Source organism: Schistocerca piceifrons, chromosome 1, assembly GCF_021461385.2.
Source record: "Schistocerca piceifrons isolate TAMUIC-IGC-003096 chromosome 1, iqSchPice1.1, whole genome shotgun sequence".
Taxonomy (NCBI): domain Eukaryota; kingdom Metazoa; phylum Arthropoda; class Insecta; order Orthoptera; family Acrididae; genus Schistocerca; species Schistocerca piceifrons.
Genome location: NC_060138.1, coordinates 148,865,583 through 148,887,555, shown reverse-complemented (window position 1 = coordinate 148,887,555; position 21,973 = coordinate 148,865,583). Strand labels below are relative to the sequence as shown.

The 21,973-nt window shown below is 38.5% G+C and overlaps 1 protein-coding gene across 1 annotated transcript in view; it reads left to right on the top strand.

Moving 5' to 3' along the window:
* Positions 1-21,973, top strand: part of LOC124783678 (calcium-activated potassium channel slowpoke) — an 867,461-nt gene that overhangs the window by 657,959 nt on the left and 187,529 nt on the right. The window contains exon 17 of the mRNA XM_047254040.1: positions 17,026-17,085. Coding sequence (XP_047109996.1) covers positions 17,026-17,085 — 60 coding nt within the window. The remainder of the gene's footprint in view (positions 1-17,025; positions 17,086-21,973) is intronic.

Here is a 21,973-nt window from a genome sequence, read left to right as displayed (position 1 = left end):
CAATCTATTTTCTTAGTCAAGTTGTGTCCTAATACTCTTTTCTTCCCAATTAATTCTGGTACTCAATGTACCTGTCTAATCTTCAGCAGTCTCCTGTAACAGCCCATTTCAAAAGCTTCTAGTTGCCTCTTGTCTCTACTGCTTATCAACCACATTACACTTCCATACAAGGCTACAGTACAGACTAATATTTTCAGTAAAGACTGCCTAACACTTACATTTATATTTCATTTTAACAAATTTCTCTTTTTTAGCAGATCTTTTCGTGCTATTATTAGTCTGCTTTTTATATCCTCTTCACTTCAGTTTTTGGCTGTTTAGTTTAGCTATACAGACTTTAATAGTTTGACTGTAAGCATTAACACAGATTGAGTACTTATTGTCATACTCCATAACAGCAGTAAAAGACCTTCTAACATTTTCTACAGTTAGAATAAAACAACATGTTTAAGAAATGAACTACAACTGCACAACTTTTTTGTGGGTCTGGGTGAGATAGCTGTGAGAAATACTGCTGAGGTCCCACAGTTCATTCCCAGTTTTGAAAAGAATCTTTGAAAACTTCCTGGCAGATTAAAACTGTGTGCCCGACCGAGACCCGAACTCGGGACCTTTGCCTTTCGCGGGAAAGTGCTCTACCAACTGAGCTACCGAAGCACGACTCACGCCCGGTACTCACAGCTTTACTTCTGCCAGTACCTCGTCTCCTACCTTCCAAACTTTACAGAAGCTCTCCTGCGAACCTTGCAGAACTAGCACTCCTGAAAGAAAGGATATTGCGGAGACATGGCTTAGCCACAGCCTGGGGGATGTTTCCAGAATGAGATTTTCACTCTGCAGCAGAGTGTGCGCTGATATGAAACTTCCTGGCAGATTAAAACTGTGTGCCTGACCGAGACCCGAACTCGGGACCTTTGCCTTTTGCGGGCAAGTGCTCTACCAACTGAGCTACCGAAGCACGACTCACGCCCGGTACTCACAGCTTTACTTCTGCCAGTACCTCGTCTCCTACCTTCCAAACTTTATAGAAGCTCTCCTGCGAACCTTGCAGAACTAGCACTCCTGAAAGAAAGGATATTGCGGAGACATGGCTTAGCCACAGCCTGGAGGATGTTTCCAGAATGAGATTTTCACTCTGCAGCGGAGTGTGCGCTGATATGAAACTTCCTGGCAGATTAAAACTGTGTGCCCGACCGAGACCCGAACTCGGGACCTTTGCCTTTCGCGGGCAAGTGCTCTACCAACTGAGCTACCGAAGCACGACTCACGCCCGGTACTCACAGCTTTACTTCTGCCAGTACCTCGTCTCCTACCTTCCAAACTTTACAGAAGCTCTCCTGCGAACCTTGCAGAACTAGCACTCCTGAAAGTTTCATATCAGCGCACACTCCGTTGCAGAGTGAAAATCTCATTCTGGAAACATCCCCCAGGCTGTGGCTAAGCCATGTCTCCGCAATATCCTTTCTTTCAGGAGTGCTAGTTCTGCAAGGTTCGCAGGAGAGCTTCTGTAAAGTTTGGAAGGTAGGAGACGAGGTACTGGCAGAAGTAAAGCTGTGAGTACCGGGCGTGAGTCGTGCTTCGGTAGCTCAGTTGGTAGAGCACTTGCCCGCGAAAGGCAAAGGTCCCGAGTTCGGGTCTCGGTCGGGCACACAGTTTTAATCTGCCAGGAAGTTTCATATCAGCGCACACTCCGCTGCAGAGTGAAAATTTCATTCTGGAAACATCCCCCAGGCTGTGGCTAAGCCATGTCTCCGCAATATCCTTTCTTTCAGGAGTGCTAGTTCTGCAAGGTTCGCAGGAGAGCTTCTGTAAAGTTTGGAAGGTAGGAGACGAGGTACTGGCAGAAGTAAAGCTGTGAGTACCGGGCGTGAGTCGTGCTTCGGTAGCTCAGTTGGTAGAGCACTTGCCCGCGAAAGGCAAAGGTCCCGAGTTCGGGTCTCGGTCGGGCACACAGTCTTAATCTGCCAGGAAGTTTCATATCAGCGCACACTCCGCTGCAGAGTGAAAATCTCATTCTGGAAATCTTTGAAAAGATGCACTTAGTTGCAGGCTGATATCACTGATGTCGATCTGTTATAGAATTATGAATTATACTTTATGCATAGAAACTGTGATATTTTTTAGAAATGAAAATGAAAATAAAAACTCAATGTAGATTGTGCAAATATAAGTCTAGTGAAACTTAGTTTGGTCTGGTCACCCATGAGACAGAGCATAATAGATCCGTGCTGTTTCCATGACTTCAGGAAGGCTTTTGATATGGTTAAGCACTGTTAGTTAGGGAACAAAATATGAGTTTATCAAATATTGGACCAGGTTTCTGATTGCATTCCAGACAGATCGAACTCAAAACATTGTTCTTAACACAACAAAACTGAGAGATTTAAAGATAATTTTGGTAGTAACACAAGAGGGTGTGATAGAATCATTACTGTTTGCAATAGATGTTGATGATCTAGTGTACGATGTTGGAAGCTCTGGGAGTCTACATGTGGATGATGTCGGTGTCTTTAGGCAAGTTGCAATGCCAGAACACTCTAATACATGTGCAAACAACTGGTAGGCCATGAGATATATCCAGCCTGTGATTGGTCTCAGTCAGGCTAGCAAACTAAATTCATGAAGTTGCTACTATTGTTTGTTGCCTGGGATTATATATAATAATAATATTTATTTAGTTATTTATTTTTACATATGATGATACCCGTCATTGTTTACATTAATTTATGTTTTTAAGACAGCTGTTGTAAAAAGTTGTAAGTAAAGATACAAAGTTCACCAAGAATAAGTAAATGCAAGCATCTGAAGATAGGGTGAACATAAAATGAAGCTAATCTCAAAAATCAAACAATGTAAAATCTAGGGTAGAATGTAACAATATTATGAAAACAAAATTTGCTACACACATATGTAGCAGAGATGCTGGGTTGCAGACAGGCACAACAAAAAGACTGTAACAAATTAAGCTTTCAGCCAGTAACACCTTCAACGCCTTCAGCATCAACGCACGCACATGCATGCCCACGCACACACACACACACACACACACACACACACACACACACACACACACATGGCTGCAGTCTCAGGAAACTGCACTCATGTGGTTGCAGTTGCCTGAGACTGTAGTCATGTGTATGAGTTGCGTTTGTATGAGTGTGTGTGTGTGTGTGTGTGTGTGTGTGTGTGTGTGTGTGTGTGTGTGTGTGTGTGTGTGTGTGTTTTGTCTGTTGTTGACGAAGACCTTACTGGCCAAAAGCTTTATTTGTGACAGTCTTTTCATTACGCCTATCTGCGACTCAACACCTCCACTATGAGGTGAGTAGCAACTTTCCTTTTCTTAATATGTGTACTCTCAATAATGTGTGCTTTTAGGTGTAATTTGTTGGTGTGGCATATCAGAAAAGATGTGGCAGCCATATTGGTATGTTATCCCATAAACATTAAATTCATCAATGCTATAGTTCCAGCACTGCTGTCACTTCACACGGTAAGATGGTCCAAGAGCTTAAGTAAGTGTGTGAATCAGGCCCATGGGTCACTAGAGGTTGCCCAAGTCTGCTCTAGAATGACCTAAAGTGGAATGTGTCTTACAAAGCATTTACTTATATGAATATAATAGAGGGAAACATTCCACGTGGGAAAAATATATCTAAAAACAAAGATGATGTAACTTACCAAACGAAAGCGTTGGTATGTTGATAAACACACAAACAAAAGCAAACACACACACAAAATTCGAGCTTTCGCAACCTAAGGTTGCTTCATCAGGAAAGAGGGAAGGAGAGGGAGAGACGAAAGGATGTAGGTTTTAAGGGAGAGGGTAAGGAGTCATTCCAATCCCGGGAGCGGAAAGACTTGCCTTAGGCGGAGAAAAGGACAGGTATACACACTCTCTCTCTCTCTCTCTCTCTCACACACACACACACACACACACACACACACACACACACACACACATATATCCATCCGCACATATGTATATGTGCAGATGGATATATATATATGTGTGTGTGTCTGTGTGTGTGTGTGTGTGTGTGTGTGTGTGTGTGTGTGTGCGAGCGAGTGTATACTTGTCCTTTTCTCCCCCTAAGGTAAGTCTTTCCGCTCCCGGGATTGGAATGACTCCTTACCCTCTCCCTTAAAACCCACATCCTTTCGTCTCTCCCTCTCCTTCCCTCTTTCCTGATGAAGCAACCTTAGGTTGCGAAAGCTCGAATTTTGTGTGTGTGTGTTTGTGTTTGTTTGTGTGTCTATCAACATACCAACGCCTTCATTTGGTAAGTTACATCATCTTTGTTTTTAGATATAAAGCACTTACTTAATTGGATATCGAGTACTGTACATTGGCCTGTGTCACTTACATATTGGATTAATGGGACAGAGATAACCCAATGAACACTGGTGTGTTTTGTGATGGATTTTCTTAGTCAACACTAGACCATTATGAATATGTTTTCAATTAACTCCAGTGACAGACACTACAAGAGAGACAGTTTGTGTCATGGAGAGCTTTACAGCTGAAATTTTGAAAGTGCACATTCGAGGAAGATTTGGGCAATATATTACTTTCTCCCATTGCTATTTCCATAGTGTACACAATCAATTACATAAATTAGAGATCATAGGGTGGATGGTCAACAATGATTCATCTCATGAGTCATTTGCCAGTGGAACAGGGAAGGACAGAAATGTAGTTGGTACTAACAGTATCCTCCCCGATAGACAATATGGTGGCTCGCAAAAACACAAGCTGATCTTGATGTACACTTCTCTGATGTTCTCCATATTTATGCATCCCATATTGAAAAAAAAAAAAAAAAAAAAAAAAAAAAAAGAAGCAAACTCAGCAGACCACGTTATTGTTTCCACTGGGCAGAACTGTGTTTTCTCGTAAAACTGTTGTAGTTCCATTATATTCACAATGAAATTATTTATACCCAGTTTAAATTATGTGTTGAACAATGTATAAATTCAGCATTTAGGGGCATATGCTTGACTGCAAACTTGAGTATTTGCCACTGATAGATGCAGCACCATCGTATCTGTGACTTCTACATTTATCCAGTAGTTTGCTCATATTCTCTAAATTATTTGTTTTTCAAAACTCTCAGCATCTTGACCCCTTACCTATAGAATCCTAAAACCAATTCCTTTTCTTCAAACTCCTTTTTAAATGGTTTGTTTAAATCTAAGTACAAATATCTTACAACAGCACTAAGTTTTTCCTTTCTCGGTACATCATGGGTTGTGTCTACAACCAGTGAAAAGAATGACTGCCTTTTAATTTCACCAATAGTCCAGTCTAAAAGAGCCGAAGAAACTGGTACACCTGCCTAATATCATTTAGGGTTCCTGCAAGCACGCAGGAGTGCTGCAACACAACTTGGCATGGATTCGACTAATGTCTGAAGTAGTGCTGGAGGGAACTGACACCATGAATCCTGCAGGGCTGTCCATAAATCCATATGAGTATGAGGGGGTGGAGACCTCTTCCAAACAGCAAGTTGTAAGGCATCCCAGATATGCTCAATAATGTTAAAGTCTGGGGTGGCCAGTGGAAGTGTTTAAACTCACAACAGTGTTCCTGGAGCCACTCTGTAGCAATTCTGGACGTGTGGGGTGTCTGCTGGCTTTGCCCTAGTCCGTTGGAATGCACAACAGATATGAATGGATGCAGGTGATCAGACAGGTTGCTTATATATGTGTTACCTGTCAGAGTCATTTCTAGACATATCAGAAGACCCATGTCACTCCAACTGCGCACATCCCACGCCACTACAGAGCCTCCACCAGATTGAACAGTCCCCTGATTATGTTACATATCTCTGTATTTGAATAAGCATGCCTAAACCAGTTTCTCTGGTACATCAGTGTATGAACAGGCAGAACACGTCTCTGCAGTCAGCAATGCCTATATAAGATAACAAGTGTCTGATGCAGTTGCTAGATCAATTACTGCTGCTACAATGCAAAGATTTAAGTGAGTTTGAATGTGGTGTTACAGTCTGCACTCGAGTGATAGGACACAGCCTCTGCAAGGTACAATGAAGTGGGAATTTTCCCATACGACCATTTCATGAGTGTAGCGCGAATATCTGGAATCTAGTAAAACATCAAATCTCTGACATCACTGTGGCCAGAAAAAGATGCTGCAACAATGGGACCTATGACGACTGAATAAAACTGTTCAATGTGGCAGAAGTGCAACCCATCTGCAAATTGCAGCAGATTTCAGTGCTGGGCCGTCAACAAGTGCCAGTGTGTGAAACATTCAATGAACATCATTGATATGGGCTTTCAGAACCAAAGGCCCACTCATGTACCCTTGATGCCTGCATGACACAAAGCCTTACGCCTCGCTTGAGCCTATCAACACCAACATTTGGCTGCTGACAACTGGAAACATGTCACATGGTTGGACAAGTTTCGCTTCAAATTGTATCGAGCGGATGGGTGTGTACAGGTATGGAGACAACCTCATGAATCCATGGACCCTGTAAGTCAGCAGGGGACTGTTCAACGTGGTGGAGGCTCTGTAATGGTGTGGGGAATGTGCAGTTGGAGTGATATGGGACCCCTCATGTGTCTAGATATCACTCTGACGGGTGACTCATGTGTAAGCATCCCGTCTGATCACCTGCATCCATTCATGTCCATTTTGCATTCCGGCAGACTAGGGCAATTCCAGCAGAACAATGTGACATCCCACACATCTCGAATTGCTACAGAGTGGCTCTAGGAACATTCTTCTGAGTTTAAACACTTCTGCTGGCCACCAAATTCCCAAGAAACAAACATTGTTGAGTGTATCTGGGATGCCTTGCAGCGTGCTGTTCAGAAGAGATTTCCACCCCTTTGTACTCTTATGGATTTATGGACAGCCCTGCAGGATTCATGGTGTCAGTTCCATCCAGCACTACTTCAGACATTAGTCGAGTCCATGCCAAGTTGTGTTGCGGCACTTCTGTGTGCTTGTGGGGGCCCTACATGTAAGTAGGTAGGTGTACCAGTTTCTTTGGCTCTTCAGTGTAGAATCATTTAACAGTTGTATCATCTTATTTTGAATTTGTGGGCTTAGATATTTTGTTTTAATTTTTTTCATTTGAAAGATGTAACGCACCCAGAAGATGATCATATCTGCAGAGGTGGTCTATTGTGTTTGAGAAACTGCCACTCTTTTTCCATACTTCAAATTCGTGGTGGCCACAGAAAAAAGTTTGACATAAAGCTAATGTCCTTGTTGTATCCCGTATTCTAGAAATTATAGTTTTCACTTGGTCATGCCCTTCATCAAAAAGTGTGTTAATAGTCATTCCTTGTTTCCATGTGCTGTAAATAATACACACATTTAATGTGTAGTGCAAATTTCATGCACTTTTATTTTCATGCTTAGATCTTACCACTCATTAATTTGTACATTATATTTTGTATTTCCTCCATCTCCAAATAACTAGCACACTACGGGATATACTGCATTTTAAACAGGGGTGTTGTTTTCTGACGTGTTTTAGTATAGTTATAATGATAATCGCATCCAAATGATCTTTTGGCCTAAGCATCACTAGTGAAAGAACCTTGAGGCTTGTGTGGCCTGCTATTTATAATTTTTTGTTTAGTTTCTCATGAAGTTTTATCTTGGAATAATCTTTTATCAGTTCTAAAAGGTGCATTTTGCTGGTTATCTTGAAGTTGTGAAGAACAACCCGTTGTTGATAAATCAGTGTCTTTTGCTGGTGGTCTGAATTAAAATTGTGCATCACCAGGATGCACATCCATGGCATCATGTCCTCTATGAACTTGTAAATTGTCAAAATCTTTCCTCGTTTCATTTTTGCAACTATATTGACTTACACTTTCAACTTTTAACAATATTAGAGAAGGAAAGTTGCTACTCACCGTATAATGGAGATGCTGAGTCGTGATAGGCACTACAAAAAGATTCACATAATTGTAGCTTTCGGCCATTAAGGCCTTTGTCAGCAATAGACACACATACACACACCCACACACACATTCATGCAAATGCAACTTGCACACATGTCTGCAGTCCCAGACAATTGAAACCACACTGCGAGTAGCAGCACCAGTGCATGATGGGAGTGGCGACTTGTGGGGGTGAGGAGGAGGCTCGGGTGGGGAGGAGAATGGATATTATGGTGGGGGTGGCAGTGCTGCAGTTTGGACGGAGGACAGGACAGAAGGTGGGGTAGGGGAGGGGGGGGGGGAAGTAGTGGAAAGGACAGAAATAAAAATAAATTAAAAAACTGGCTGTGTCGGTGAAATGACAGCTGTGTAGTGCTGGAATGGGTACAGGGAGGGGGCTGGATGGGTGAGGACAGTGACTAATGAAGGTTGAGGCCAGGAGGGTTATGGGAATGTAGGATGTATTGCAGGGGAAGTTCCCACCTGCACAGTTCAGAAAATCTGGTGTTGGTGGGAAGGATCCAAATTGCACAGGCTGTGAAGCAGTCATTGAGATGATGGATATCATGTTTGACAGTGTGGTCAGCAACAGGGTAGTCTACTTGTTTTTTGGACACAGTTTGTCAGTGGTCATTCATGCAGACAGACAGCTTGTTGGTTGTCATGCCCAATGTAGCACAGTGGTTGCAGCTTAGCTTGTGAATCACATGACTGGTTTCATAGGTAGCCCTGCCTGTGATGGGATATGTGATGTTAGTGACCGGACTGCAGTAGGTGGTGGTAGGAGGATGTATGGGACAGGTCTTGCATCTGCGTCTATTACAGGGGTATGAGCCATGAGGTAAGGGACTGGAAGCAGGGGTTGTGTAAAGATGGACAAGTATATTGTGAAGGTTCAGTGGACAGCAAAATACCACTGAAGGAGGGGTAGGAAGAACAGTGGGCAGGATATTTCTCATTTCAGGGCATGACGAGAGGTAATCAAAACCCTGGCGGAGAATGTAAATCAGTTGCTGCAGTCCCAGATGGTACTGAGTTACAAGGGGAATGCTCCTCTGTGGCCGGACTGTGGGTCTTTGGGAGGTGGTGGGAAGCTGGAAAGATAAAGCACGGGAGATTTGTTTTTGCACAAGGTTGGGAGGATAATTCGGTCAGTGAAGGCTTCAGTGAGACCCTCGGTATATTTGGAGAGGGACTGCTCGTCACCGCAGGACTGATGACCATGGGAAGCTAGACTGTACAGAAGGGACTTCTTGGTATGGAATGGGTGGCAGCTGTTGAAGTGGAGGTATTGCTGGTGGTTAGTAGGTTTGATATGGCTGGAGGTACTGATGTAGCCATCTCAGAGGTGGAGGTCAACATCTAGGAAGGTGGCTTGTTGGGTTGAGTAGGACAAGGTGAAGCAAATGGGGGAGAAGTTGTTGAGGTTCTGGAGGAATATGCATAGGGTGTCCTCACCTTCAATCCAGATAGCAAGGATGTCATCAATGAATCTGAATCAGGTGAGGGGTTTAGGATTCTGGGTTTTTAGGAAGGATTCCTTTAGATGGCCCATGAATAGGTTGGTATAGGAAGGTGCCATATGAGTGCCCGTAGCCATACCCTGGATTTGTTTGTAGGTAATGCCTTCAAAGGAGAAGTAATTGTGGGTGACGATATAGCTGGTCATTGCAACTAGGAAGGAGGTTGCCATGGGCATTAGGAATGTTAGTGTACAGGTTGGTGGCATCAACAGTGACGTGCAGGGAATCGTGTGGTAAAGGGACAGGAACTGTGGAGGAAATGGTTGGTATCTTTAATATAGGAGGATAGGTTCTGGGTAATATGTTGAAGGTGTTTGTCTATGGGAGCAGAGATTCTCTCACTTGGGGCACAGTGACCAGCTACAATGGGTTGTCCTGGGTGGTCGGGTTAATGGACTTTAGAAAGCATGTAAAAGGTAGGGTTGCAGGGACTGGTAGGGGTAAGTAGAGAGATGGACTCTGGGGAGAGGTTCTGGGATGGGCCTAAGGATTTGAGCAGTGACCGGACATCCTGCTGGACTACTGGAATGGGATCACTGTGGCAAGGTTTGTAGGTGGAAGTATCTGACAGCTGACAGAGTCCTTCCACCAGGTAATCCTTGCGGTTCGAAACGACAGTGGTGGAGCCTTTGTCTCCCCCCCCCCCCCCCCCCCCCCTCCCCACTCCACCTTCACCCCTGCCCTCCGTCTAAACTGCAGCACTTCACTGTCCGCCACCCTCACCATACTATCCCTTCCCCTCCCCACCCGAACCTCCTCCTTACCCCCACCCAGTTTCCACTCCCATCATGCACTGGTGCTGCTGCTCGCAGTGTGGTTTCAGTTACCTGAGGCTGCAGACATGTGTGCAAGTGGCATTTGCATGAATGTGTGTGTGCGTGTGTGTATGAGTGTCTATTGCTGACAAAGGCCTTAATGGCTGAAAACTGTAATTGTGTGAATCTTTTTGTTGTGCCTATCATGACTCAGTATCTCTGCTACATGGTGAGTAGCAACTTTCCTTCTCTAATGTTGTTACATTCCACCCTGGATTTTTGATTGTTTAACTTTCAACTTTTAAATCATCAAACATTTCTTCAGATTCACAATCATTATTAATTTTAATACATATCTATTATGGACATTTAACTGATCACCGAGAGTGTGTACCGATCTTCATTGTCTTTTTAACTTCATCCCTGCAGGCTTTTAATTTTCTCTTTTAAGCATCACATCTAAATATGACCTATTTCTAGATATTGTAATTTCTAATGTAAAACGTGAAAGGTTGCCCATAAAAGGAAAACGAGCAACACATTTTATGTCAATGCATGCAGAGCTTCGATGAAGAGAAAATAAAGAAAAAATGAGAAACTACTTTCTTATTACCTTTTCTTCTTCAATCATGTGTCAGCATAAATGTTACTATTCTCATTATGCACTTTCCATCATTTCTGTTTCAAAGTTAATATTTAGTAGTTTAACCAATGTTATATCCTGTAGATGCTCGAAGCAAAATTCTTAAATCAAAATCAAACAAACGATCACTGAGATAATGTATTCATGTATAATTATTCTACGATCCTGGCATGTAGTTACAGGCCAAACATAATATATGATATAGCAGCTTGTTAATGAGACAAAATTACACATGGGTAAAAATTAAATATTACTCTGTTTTAAACAATGACAAATCCAGGATAGAATTAACAATATTATGAAAACAATAGTTGCTACTCACTGTATAATGGAGATGCTGAGTCGCAGATAAGTACAACGAAAGAACTATCAGAAAGTGAGCTTTCAACCAACAAGGCCGTCGTAGAAAATAAACAAGAAACACACACACACACACACACACACACACACACACACACACACACACACACACAGTCTCTGGCTGCTGAGGCCATGTTGCAAACAGCAGCGCATGATGGTAGAGGCAACTGGGTGGTGGGGGGGTAAGGAGCAGACTGGTGTGGAAGAGGGGTGGGATAACAAGGTAGGGGTGGGGGAAGGTAAAGTACAGCTCGTGGGAGCATACAGGGACAAAGTGGAGAGAGGGTAGGGCAGGAGGTTAGATGGAGGGCAGGTGGTGGAAAAGGAGAGCAGTAGATAGACAGAGGGCACATTGGTGGAACAGAGGGCTGTGTGGTGTTGGAATGGCAACAGTAAGGAGAATGACTAATGAAGTTTGAGGCCAGGAGGGTATGGGAATGTAGGATATGTTGCTGGGAGAGTTCCCACCCGGGCAGTTCAGAAGAGCTGGTGTAATGGTAAGGATCCAAATGGTACAGGCTGTAAAGCAGTCATTAAAATGAAGATTTCTGTGCTGAGCACTGTGCTCAACAATTGGGTGGTCCAACTGCTTCTTGGGCACAGTTTGACAGTGGTCATTCATATGGACAGACAGCTTCTTGGTTGTCATGCGCATGTAGAATTCAGCACAGTGATTGCAGCTTAGCTTGTAGATCACATGACTGGTTTCACATGTTGCCGTACCTTTGATGGGATAGGTAATGTTCAGAAAAATGTTCAAATTTGTGTGAAATCTTATGGACTTAACTGCTAAGGTTATCAGTCCCTAAGCTTACACACTACTTAACCTAAATTATCCTAAGGACAAACACACACACTCATGCCCGAGGGAGAACTCGAACCTCCACTGGGACTAGCCGCACAGGATAGGTAATGCTTGTGATCAGACTGCAGTAGGTGGTGGTGGGATTATTTATGGGACAGGTCTTGCATCTAGGTCTGTTACAGGGATATGAGCCATGGGGCATATGGTTTGGAGCAAGGGTTGTGTAGGGATGGACGAGGATGTTGTGTAGGTTTGCTGGGCAGCAGAATACCATGTGGGACAGGTAGGAAGGAAAGTGGGTAGATCATTCATCATTTCAGAGCAAAATGCTAGGTAGTTGAAGTCCTGGTGCAGAATGTGATTCAGTTGCTCCAGTCCTTGGTGGTGCTGAGTCATGAGGGAATGCTCACCTGTGGCTGGACGGTGGGACTTTGGGAGTCACTGGAGAGATAAGGCATGGGAGATCTGTTTTTGTTCAGGGTTAGTAGGGTACTTATGGTCTGTGAAGACCTTAATGAGACATCCAGTATATTTTGAGAGGGTCCGCATGTGTACTACTAGCCCTCCGTATAACTTCCCAAATTCGCATAGCTGGCCTATCCTCCCTTTACCTTGTCCCTGTACACTGCCACAAGCAGCACTTTACCGTCCCTCACTCCTACCCTGATATCCCTCCCCTTCCCACCACAGCCCCCTTCTTACCTCCACCACATGGTTGCCTCTATCATCATGTGCTGTTGTTCGCAATGTGGCCTTCAGCAGCCAGAGACTGTAGTCGTGTGTGTGTGTGTGTGTGTGTGTGTGTGTGTGTGTGTGTGTGTGTGTGTGTGTGTGGTGTTTATTTTTGACAAAGGCCTTGTTGGTTGAAGGCTCACTTTCTGACAGTCTATTTTACTTTTCCATCATAGCAACTATGAAACTCTTTTTTTCTGAAGTAAGGGAGAAGAATATTGTGCATTGAGAATATCTCATATTTATATGTTTGAGGCAATGGTTATAAAGATTAGATTAGCTTTCTCTTCATTTTGTTCACCTTTACACCTTCACCATCTTCCTCTTCCTCAGTTGCTGGATTCTCTATGCTAGTATTTCCTCTTCGATTGTTATTATACATTAATTAATGGCAATATCTGCTTCAAACAAATACTATCACACTGTTTGCTTCCTTTACGATTTCTCAGGTGCAGAACTGTTACGCTCATCCTATGTTTCAGCAGTGATGAAATCAAAAAATTATGTAGTGAGTCCCTGTTCCAAACATATTCTATGGTAATTATTACTGAATTAGACATACATGTTCTAAGAACAAGAAACCATTACTGTAACTGAGAGTGAACAAAGAAAAATGGAATGTGGTCACAAACACCCAGTGCATCAATTAAGAATAACTAAGAAAGCATGATTTTTAGGTGTAAAATCAACTTTTGCATCATTTTTGTTAGTAGAATTTGACTCAGTGAGTAATTAATGACATTTAGAACCATTTTAAAAATAAATAAAGCTAAATCAGTAAGAATAAACTTTCTTTCATGAAGTCAAGCTTTATTGCTCTAAAAACCACTTGTTAATGGTTCTTTTTGACACATAATGACTATTTTGAAAATAACAAATCACTAATATATTTTTTCCACATAGTGTATCAAATATGACACAGTTGATGTTCATCCAAAATACAGTTCACTTTGTGAACAAATATTATTTGGAGTGATGTAGCATATATGATACAAGGATAGAGGAAATTTGTCAACATTTTTCATAATGTATTGGACATTGGTCAGGATGCTACTGAAGTTATGCAATAGTTCCTTACTGTCTGTTGGCTATCACTTTTAGAATTATAAGCTTAATCCATTGGGGAAGATACATTTTGAACCCTGTCACGTATAATTTTAACAGCTTGATAGTGAAATTCTGAGTGGAAGATGTGTTCTATTTCTCTGAAAACTGTCTCATTTAGTGATACTCTGGTTTATATACAAGCTACATCTACATTACAGATTCCTGTTGTTTTATAATGGCAACAGTAGCCGTTCAGTGCATCAGTGTTATACTACAGTCACATCAGTGGACATGCTGCTCCCTGACTGTGGCACAGGAAAATTTAAGACCGTTAATTTAATCTGTAGTAACATAGCTAGTTTTAATATTGCAGGCATGATAGGAAACGTAGTAGTAAGTATACAGTGCATACATTACTGTATAGCAGATTTAAAAATAAAATGGCATGCATACTTGCAGTTTTAAAAATAATCTAATAGCTGTTGTAATTGCATCAGTCATAGCACATGCAAAATATGTAAACCTTAACTACATAAATTCTTGAAAAATATATCTCTGAACTATGTAAAGCTGTTCTTTGCTGTCTGTAATAATTTTTCTGCTTCAAATGCAGTAAAGATACGTTTCCCTTCCATAGGGATCCACAGCCTCTAAGTGTTTAATAAAAGAATGCATTGCTCGTAGTATGCTGTATTGTACTTTATTAAAATCATGCTATAAGTTAATGCCAGCCATGATGAGCATGATATATAATAGATTATATTGCATATCAAAATCATGCTATTAGTTAATGTCAGCTGTGATGAGCATGATATATAGTACATTACATTGCAAGTATACTCGATAAAGGCTCATGCCTGAAGTTAGCTAATATCATGATTTTAATAAAGAACAATACAGCCTACAAGGGATAATGTCTTCTTTTTTAACAAAGATACATTTGTTACACTGCTTTCTGGACCTTACACAATGGCTTCAAGTTAATTGCACAAATAATATCAAGAATAGGTATTCATATATCAGCTAAGTGGCAGGCACGGCATACTCATTATATATCATTTATATCTGGATAAGGTATCTGCAATAAACAATACACATGTGACATGCAGAAAAAAATGACAAAAATCATAGAAAATTGCATTAATGGTGATTAAAATTTGTGTGTTAAGGTACTGATACACAAAATATCACCATAATTCCCTTCAAAAGATAGTACTTGACCAGAAACTGACATTAAAGTATGTCAAAATGTTAAACAGCACTTGAAGATGCACCCACAGAGTTAGATGTGCAGTGCACATTAATAAAAGAAATGCGTTTAATGCCAAATTTTTTGCTCTAACACAGTCATGGTTGTAACTATTTACATCATGGATGTGATGAAATGTATTACATATTCCTGCTATGCAGAAGACGTAAATACAGTCACACATCATAGATGCTAATCCAGTAAAACTATTTTTCCATCTGACTGCAATTAAAAAACAGTGTATTGTTACAAAATGCTTATAACATAACGTTTCTACATTTTGATTAAGGAATTCATGACCCAATAGCTGAATACCGATGTAAGCCAGAAAAGGATGAGACATACGTCTTAGCAGTTACTAGCCAATAAGTTCAATAACTGACTGTTTTATACATCATCAACTTTTGATATATTTCTGAATAGTATTCTCACTTCAGTTATTGTTCACAGACTTACAATGCATTGAAAACTAACAGGCCATGCATATAATACAGCTTCCAGTGTCTGGTGGCTTCTAAAAAACAGATTCTAAATTTTTATAAATTGTGGCTGTGATAAATAGAAACATAGCTTACTAAGATAAAGTTTTGTTTAGCTTCTAGTCTGGAAGTGGTACATTTTTGTGTATAATTGTGAACTTTTATCTGATGAGTTGTGGAAGGAAGGTAATGAAAATTGCTAGACAATCCAGATTGACAAGACCAGCTTTACAACTAATTGATTAGAAATTAGAAGAAAGACAATGTGGGGGTATGTTACTGCAATTGCCCTTGAAAAATTGTCTCCAGTTCTCAGGAAATTCTATTGTGAAATGGATCCAGTATTGGTGGTGTCTATATTGTATGAGTACACATACATACCCAAGATATAGACTTGTGAAATATCACTAGATTGAATAAAGTATACCAATTAAACATTCATTCTTTGAAAGTGTATTTGTATGAACCTATGCAATGAAAAGTATACCGGTACCTCTGGGGATCTTTGAAATAATCCAAATAAGAAAACATTGGAGATAACTTTAAAATATACCCAAGGAGGCGTAATCTCAAAACATAAAACTAATATAATGATAGGAAACATAATAAAAATTATCAGTTACAAAAAATAGAAACAAATTTCGTTGGACTTAAAAAAACACAATCATTTTGACATTCATTTTGTCTATTTGCTTTAGTTTAAGTGAGTGCCAAGTAGGTGGTGTTTTTTCTGATGCTTTCATAGAATATAATAGTTACATGAACTAATCAAGAAGAGAAAAAAGTTAACATGCACAAAATTTGACATTTTCCACTAAAAAGAAGTTTCTTCAAATATGGAATAAAATTAATGCAAACACTTTCATGAAATTGTGAAATGTGAGCTGAAAATGTGAATTGCTTCAAGTTTATGCAGTGGAGGTAAAGTAATGCAAAATCATTAAATTTGAATTGGTACTTGTGTGATCGTCAAAGATATTGATGTTATTTTTAATTCCATTGACTATTCTGTTTTTTGGCACCATTAAAATTCAACATGTCACTTTATATATAACATGAATGTAAAATTCAAAATTTAAACATAATTTAGAAAAGATAAAAACATTTCCAACCCTAATGATTTAAAATTATAGACCATATTTGTCACTGCTTTCTTCATTTATTTATCACAACTCTTTTAGATTTGTAATCACAATCATAGTGATACCTTCAAAACATATAATACTTTTACTTTTTGAGAACAGCTACAATATACAGGTCTGAGTCAGAATAATAGAAAATATAAACCAGGCCCACCCATGATTAATATGTTTTCCACTCAAAAGCTGTCATTTATTTAGTTTCTATAGTATTCCCTACTGTATACATATACTGTTGTTTCTATTTCTATTGTATTTCAATTTTATGTAAGCACTTTGTTTTTGTTATCTATACTTATCTCGCTGACAATCTCAGTTTTGTTGAAAAAGAAAATTGTGGCAATAGTGATTTTTAATATTATTCCAGGCCTCAAGAGGACTCGACATATGCTGGCTATCATCTTGCCTATGAAGTCAAAAAGCTCATGTATGCTTTCAGCACTTAACTCTTCTTGTTTCTGTTAGATATTCCATATTTTCTCATAGTATATCTCTATCTCAGTCACATTATATTCGCTAGAAAGCAGGCAGTTGAAATAGTGACCCTTTGTGTAGCAAGCTGCATGTATTTTGCATGATTGTTTCCATTACTTTGTAAATGTTCATGTTTGTGTTGCATTCTTCCTTTTAAAGTTAAGTTGCTGAATTCATTTAGTTATGCCTATTTTACAGTATTTAATTGTGGTGTGCCTGAGTGAGTGGTACGTCAAAAAGTCAAAGAATTTCATGGTGTTGAGTGAAATCTCAGTGCATAACCAGTTTTTGCTGGCTTTGAGATAAGTCCCATCTAATTGCTTAAGGAGGGCAAATAGTGCAGTGCAGTCAAGGGTATGGTATTGATTTGGCAACACTTTTGCCATAATTGCCATGATGGTTATTAATATTCTCAGAAATGTTGTAGCTGCATGGAATTTATTAGAAAATGAATATGTGCTGCTTATCTCAAAATTGAACATGCAGAAAATTCATGTTACACACTTACAGGCTATTTTCTTCTTTAGATTTTGAGTAAACTCAGCGTGCTTCAGCTTAGCAATCAGATATATTAACAAAGAATGCTCTGATTGATATTATACTCATGTTTTGGGTGCCATTTATTGTCTTTTGATATAGAATATTATAGTTGTGTCAAAGACTTGTTCAAATTTGATCTTGAATATGAAGTAATTATAAAATAAATAGCTCGTAGAAGTAGTTTCCTTCTTTTCTTCAGTGTAACAATGCAACATTATATGAAATTACTATTTTTGTACACACTAATAATTTCAAAATTATACAGTTAATCAAACATTTTTACACTAAGCATTGTTCTCACATACAGTCATTTATTTTGTAAACTTTTTCTAAAAATTTGGGTGCTATCACATCAACTTCATAATTGATAATGAAGACAGATAAATGCTCATGCTGATCAGATGAGTTAGCGTTGTCAGTAACAAAAAATAATGATGTTGTCTGAACTTTACTCACTGATAGTGTACACTTCATAAAATGAAACAAAGGAAAAAACTAAATATAAGTAGACAGACATCTAACTTTCCAAAAATTAGGTAAATGGTGTTGATAAGTTGCTTTCAGAAACAGTCTTCTATCTTGAGGTGACTGCAGGATATATTTGAATGTGTAGGTTATGGAATAAAGATGTATCTTGCTAATAGACAATTGGCTGCTACGTTACTCATGAATAGAAAAGTAAAGTCAAGGTATATAAAGAACAGAGACACAATAGGAGGAATAAAACATGATAACTATAAGATATAGACTTAAAGTATTATTACCAACTATTTTGAAAGATAAAAAAAATATGTAAGGTTGTGAATAAATAAAGTAGTATATGCGGTAGTAGGTAATGACAGTGGAGTAAGAAAAGATAAGACAGCTGCAAGTTTGAAAGATAAATATGAGGTATTGAAATGATGTTGAAAACATAAGATAAAATTATGGTATATTTATTTTGAGGAAGTTGTATAAGATGAAATTCAGGAACATTACAACCGTAAAATCAACAATGGTGATCGAACTGCTATTGGGGGGTATGTTACATTCATATCCTGTGTCATGTGTTTCCATCTTGATTCCTCTCCATCTTACAGTTTACTACCTTTAATACTTTCCAATATATATTTCTTCCTTCCTTTTTTCTACTTATCTCTCAAAGAAGAATCCATTTGCTCTGACAGGGGCTTAATCTGTAATAGCATGCAGATGGTGAGTACCAGATTTTTCTTTATCATAATACATATTTGAATATTTCATTTTCAGCTTTACTGTTGAAACCTTTCTTTATACTTTCAATCTGTATCATATTCAACCTCAGTATCCTATGTAGCAGTATGCATCAAGAAATAAAAAATAACCCTGTAATGAAAATTAATTCAGAAACTTTTTATCACTACTTCTCCTTTACTATTTATCACTGAAAAATTATTTCATATATTTTTTTTTTCTTATGACACCTGAAGCAATATAAATTAACCCCTATGTCTCCTACCTCTTCTATTTCTATTTGCATCATCACTAAAAATGAGCGCACATGCAAGTTTTTCTGGAATATAATTGCAAATTTGCATTTAAACTGCTTACTGACATCCCATTCAGAAAGTAGTTCATTTATAGTCTGTCTTTATGTCTAATCTTATGGACAACTTCAGCCAATATCAGCCAGAATTTATTTAATTTATATTTTTGACATAGGAAAACATACACAGATTCATTTTGTGTGACTAAAAACTACTGTGTTATATTAAGAAAAGTTATTAAAAAATCCAGGAGTATGTGTATCATGTCTGAAATCAGCAACTCTGATAATAAAATTAAAACAATTTGGAATATTATTAAAAGAGAAACAGGTCAACCAAGAGCAGAGGAAGACAGTATTACCATCAAATTGAATGAAAACTTTATGAGCAAAAAGTCAGAAGTTGAAAATATTTTTAATAATCATTTTCTAAATGTTGTGGATATAGTAGGATCCAGGTGTTCATTAGAAGATGCTAGGCTGTTAATGGAAGAGGCCATACCTATGCAATTTGATACAATTGAAATCTCACCCACTTCTCCCTCTGAAATTAGGAAAATAATAAACTTGCTTAAAAGCAAAAACTCACATGGAATTGATGGCATTTCCAGAAAAATACTAAAAGCTTGTTCTCAACAGATAAGTGAGATTCTCAGCCACCTGTGTAATAGCTCTCTGGAACAGGGCATTTTCCCTGATAGACTGAAATATGCTATTGTTATACCTTTGCATAGAAAGGGGGATACATCTGATGTCAACAATTACCGTCCAATCTCCCTTCTAACAGCTTTATCCAAAATTTTTGAGAAAGTAATGTATTCAAGAGTAGGTTCACATATCTGTAAAAATGAAGTACTAACAAAATGTCAGTTTGGTTTCCAGAAAGGTTTTTCAACAGAAAATGCCATATATGCTTTCACCAGTCAAATTTTGAATGATCTGAATAACCGAACACCACCCATTGGGATTTTTTGTGATCTCTCAAAGGCTTTTGATTGTGTAAATCATGAAATTCTGCTATACAAGCTCAAGTATTGTGGCATGAGTGGGACAGTGCACAAATGGTTTAATTCGTACCTAACTGGAAGAGTGCAGAAAGTTGAAATAAGTAGTTCTCGTAACATGCAAAGATCAGCACATTCCTCAAACTGGGGAACTATCAAGAATGGGGTTCCACAAGGGTCAGTCTTGGGTCCTTTGTTGTTCTTATTATATATTAATGACTTGCCATTCTATATTCATGAAGAGGCAAAGTTAGTTCTCTTTGCTGATGATACAAGTATAGTAATCACACCTGAGACACAAGAATTAACTGATGAAATTGTCAATACTGTCTTTCAGAAAATTACTAAGTGGTTCCTTGTAAACGGACTCTCACTGAATTTTGATAAGACACAGTACATACAGTTCCGTACAGTGAATGGTATGACGCCATTAATAAATATAGACCTTAATCAGAAGCATATAGCTAAGGTAGAATATTCCAAATTTTTAGGTATGTCCATTGATAAGAGATTAAATTGGAAGAAACACATTGATGATCTGCTGAAACGTTTGAGTTCAGCTACTTATGCAATAAGGGTCATTGCAAATTTTGGTGATAAACATCTTAGTAAATTAGCTTACTACGCCTATTTTCACTCATTGCTTTCATATAGCATCATATTTTGGGGTAATTCATCACTGAGGAATAAAGTATTTATTGCACAAAAGCGTGTAATCAGAATAATAGCTGGAGTCCACCCAAGATCATCCTGCAGACATTTATTTAAGGATCTAGGGATATTCACAGTAGCTTCTCAGTAGATATACTCTCTTATGAAATTTGTTATTAACAACCAAACCCAATTCAAAAGTAATAGCAGTGTGCATAACTACAATACTAGGAGAAAGGACGATCTTCACTATTCAAGATTAAATCTAACTTTGGCACAGAAAGGGGTGAATTATACTGGCACTAAAGTCTTTGGTCACTTACCAAATAGTATCAAAAGTCTGACAGATAACCAACAAGTATTTAAGAAGAAATTAAAAGAATTTCTGAATGACAACTCCTTCTACTCCATAGAGGAATTTTTAGATATAAATTAAGAAAAAAAAAGAAAAAAACCAAAACAAAAATATTAAAAAAAATAAAAATAAAAAATAAAGAAAAACAAAAAAACACAAAAAAAATAAAGTTGTTATATTAACTTAAGTATGTTGTTAAATTAACCTAATTATGTTATGTATTGGAAAATTAAATTCGTTCCACATCATTAAGAAATATCGTATTCATGATCCATGGAACTAGTATTAATCTAATCTAATCTAATCTAATTTAAGATTAACTGTATTCATAAGCAAGGTATATTTTCTATTGGCAGAAAAACAATAAAATATGGATTCTGTATATATTAAAGTTCCTCCATTCAGATTCAGTTAAAACTAGTGCAGAATTATATTTTACAGCCAAGTTATGAAAGGGAAAATAGATGTCTACATTTGAGATCCAAAGTTTTTAGTAACATACTTTTCAAATTTTAAGATCTCGATAACTTAAAATTTTTTGCTTATCGTACTTGACTTCATAAGTGTTTCATCAAATGGTGATGGTAGGTCAGTACAATGATTATAATTCAGTGTCAAACTGCGTAACAAATTAAAAGCAGTGCTATATACAAGAACTGCATTTAATGCATCAAGTTTATTATTTATAAAAAAAACTACCGATAGCTTGTTAAGAGGTCAAATGTAAAGTGTGAAAACCAGCAGAAGAATTTTCTCTACATTATCCAAAAATGATTAGAAATTTCTT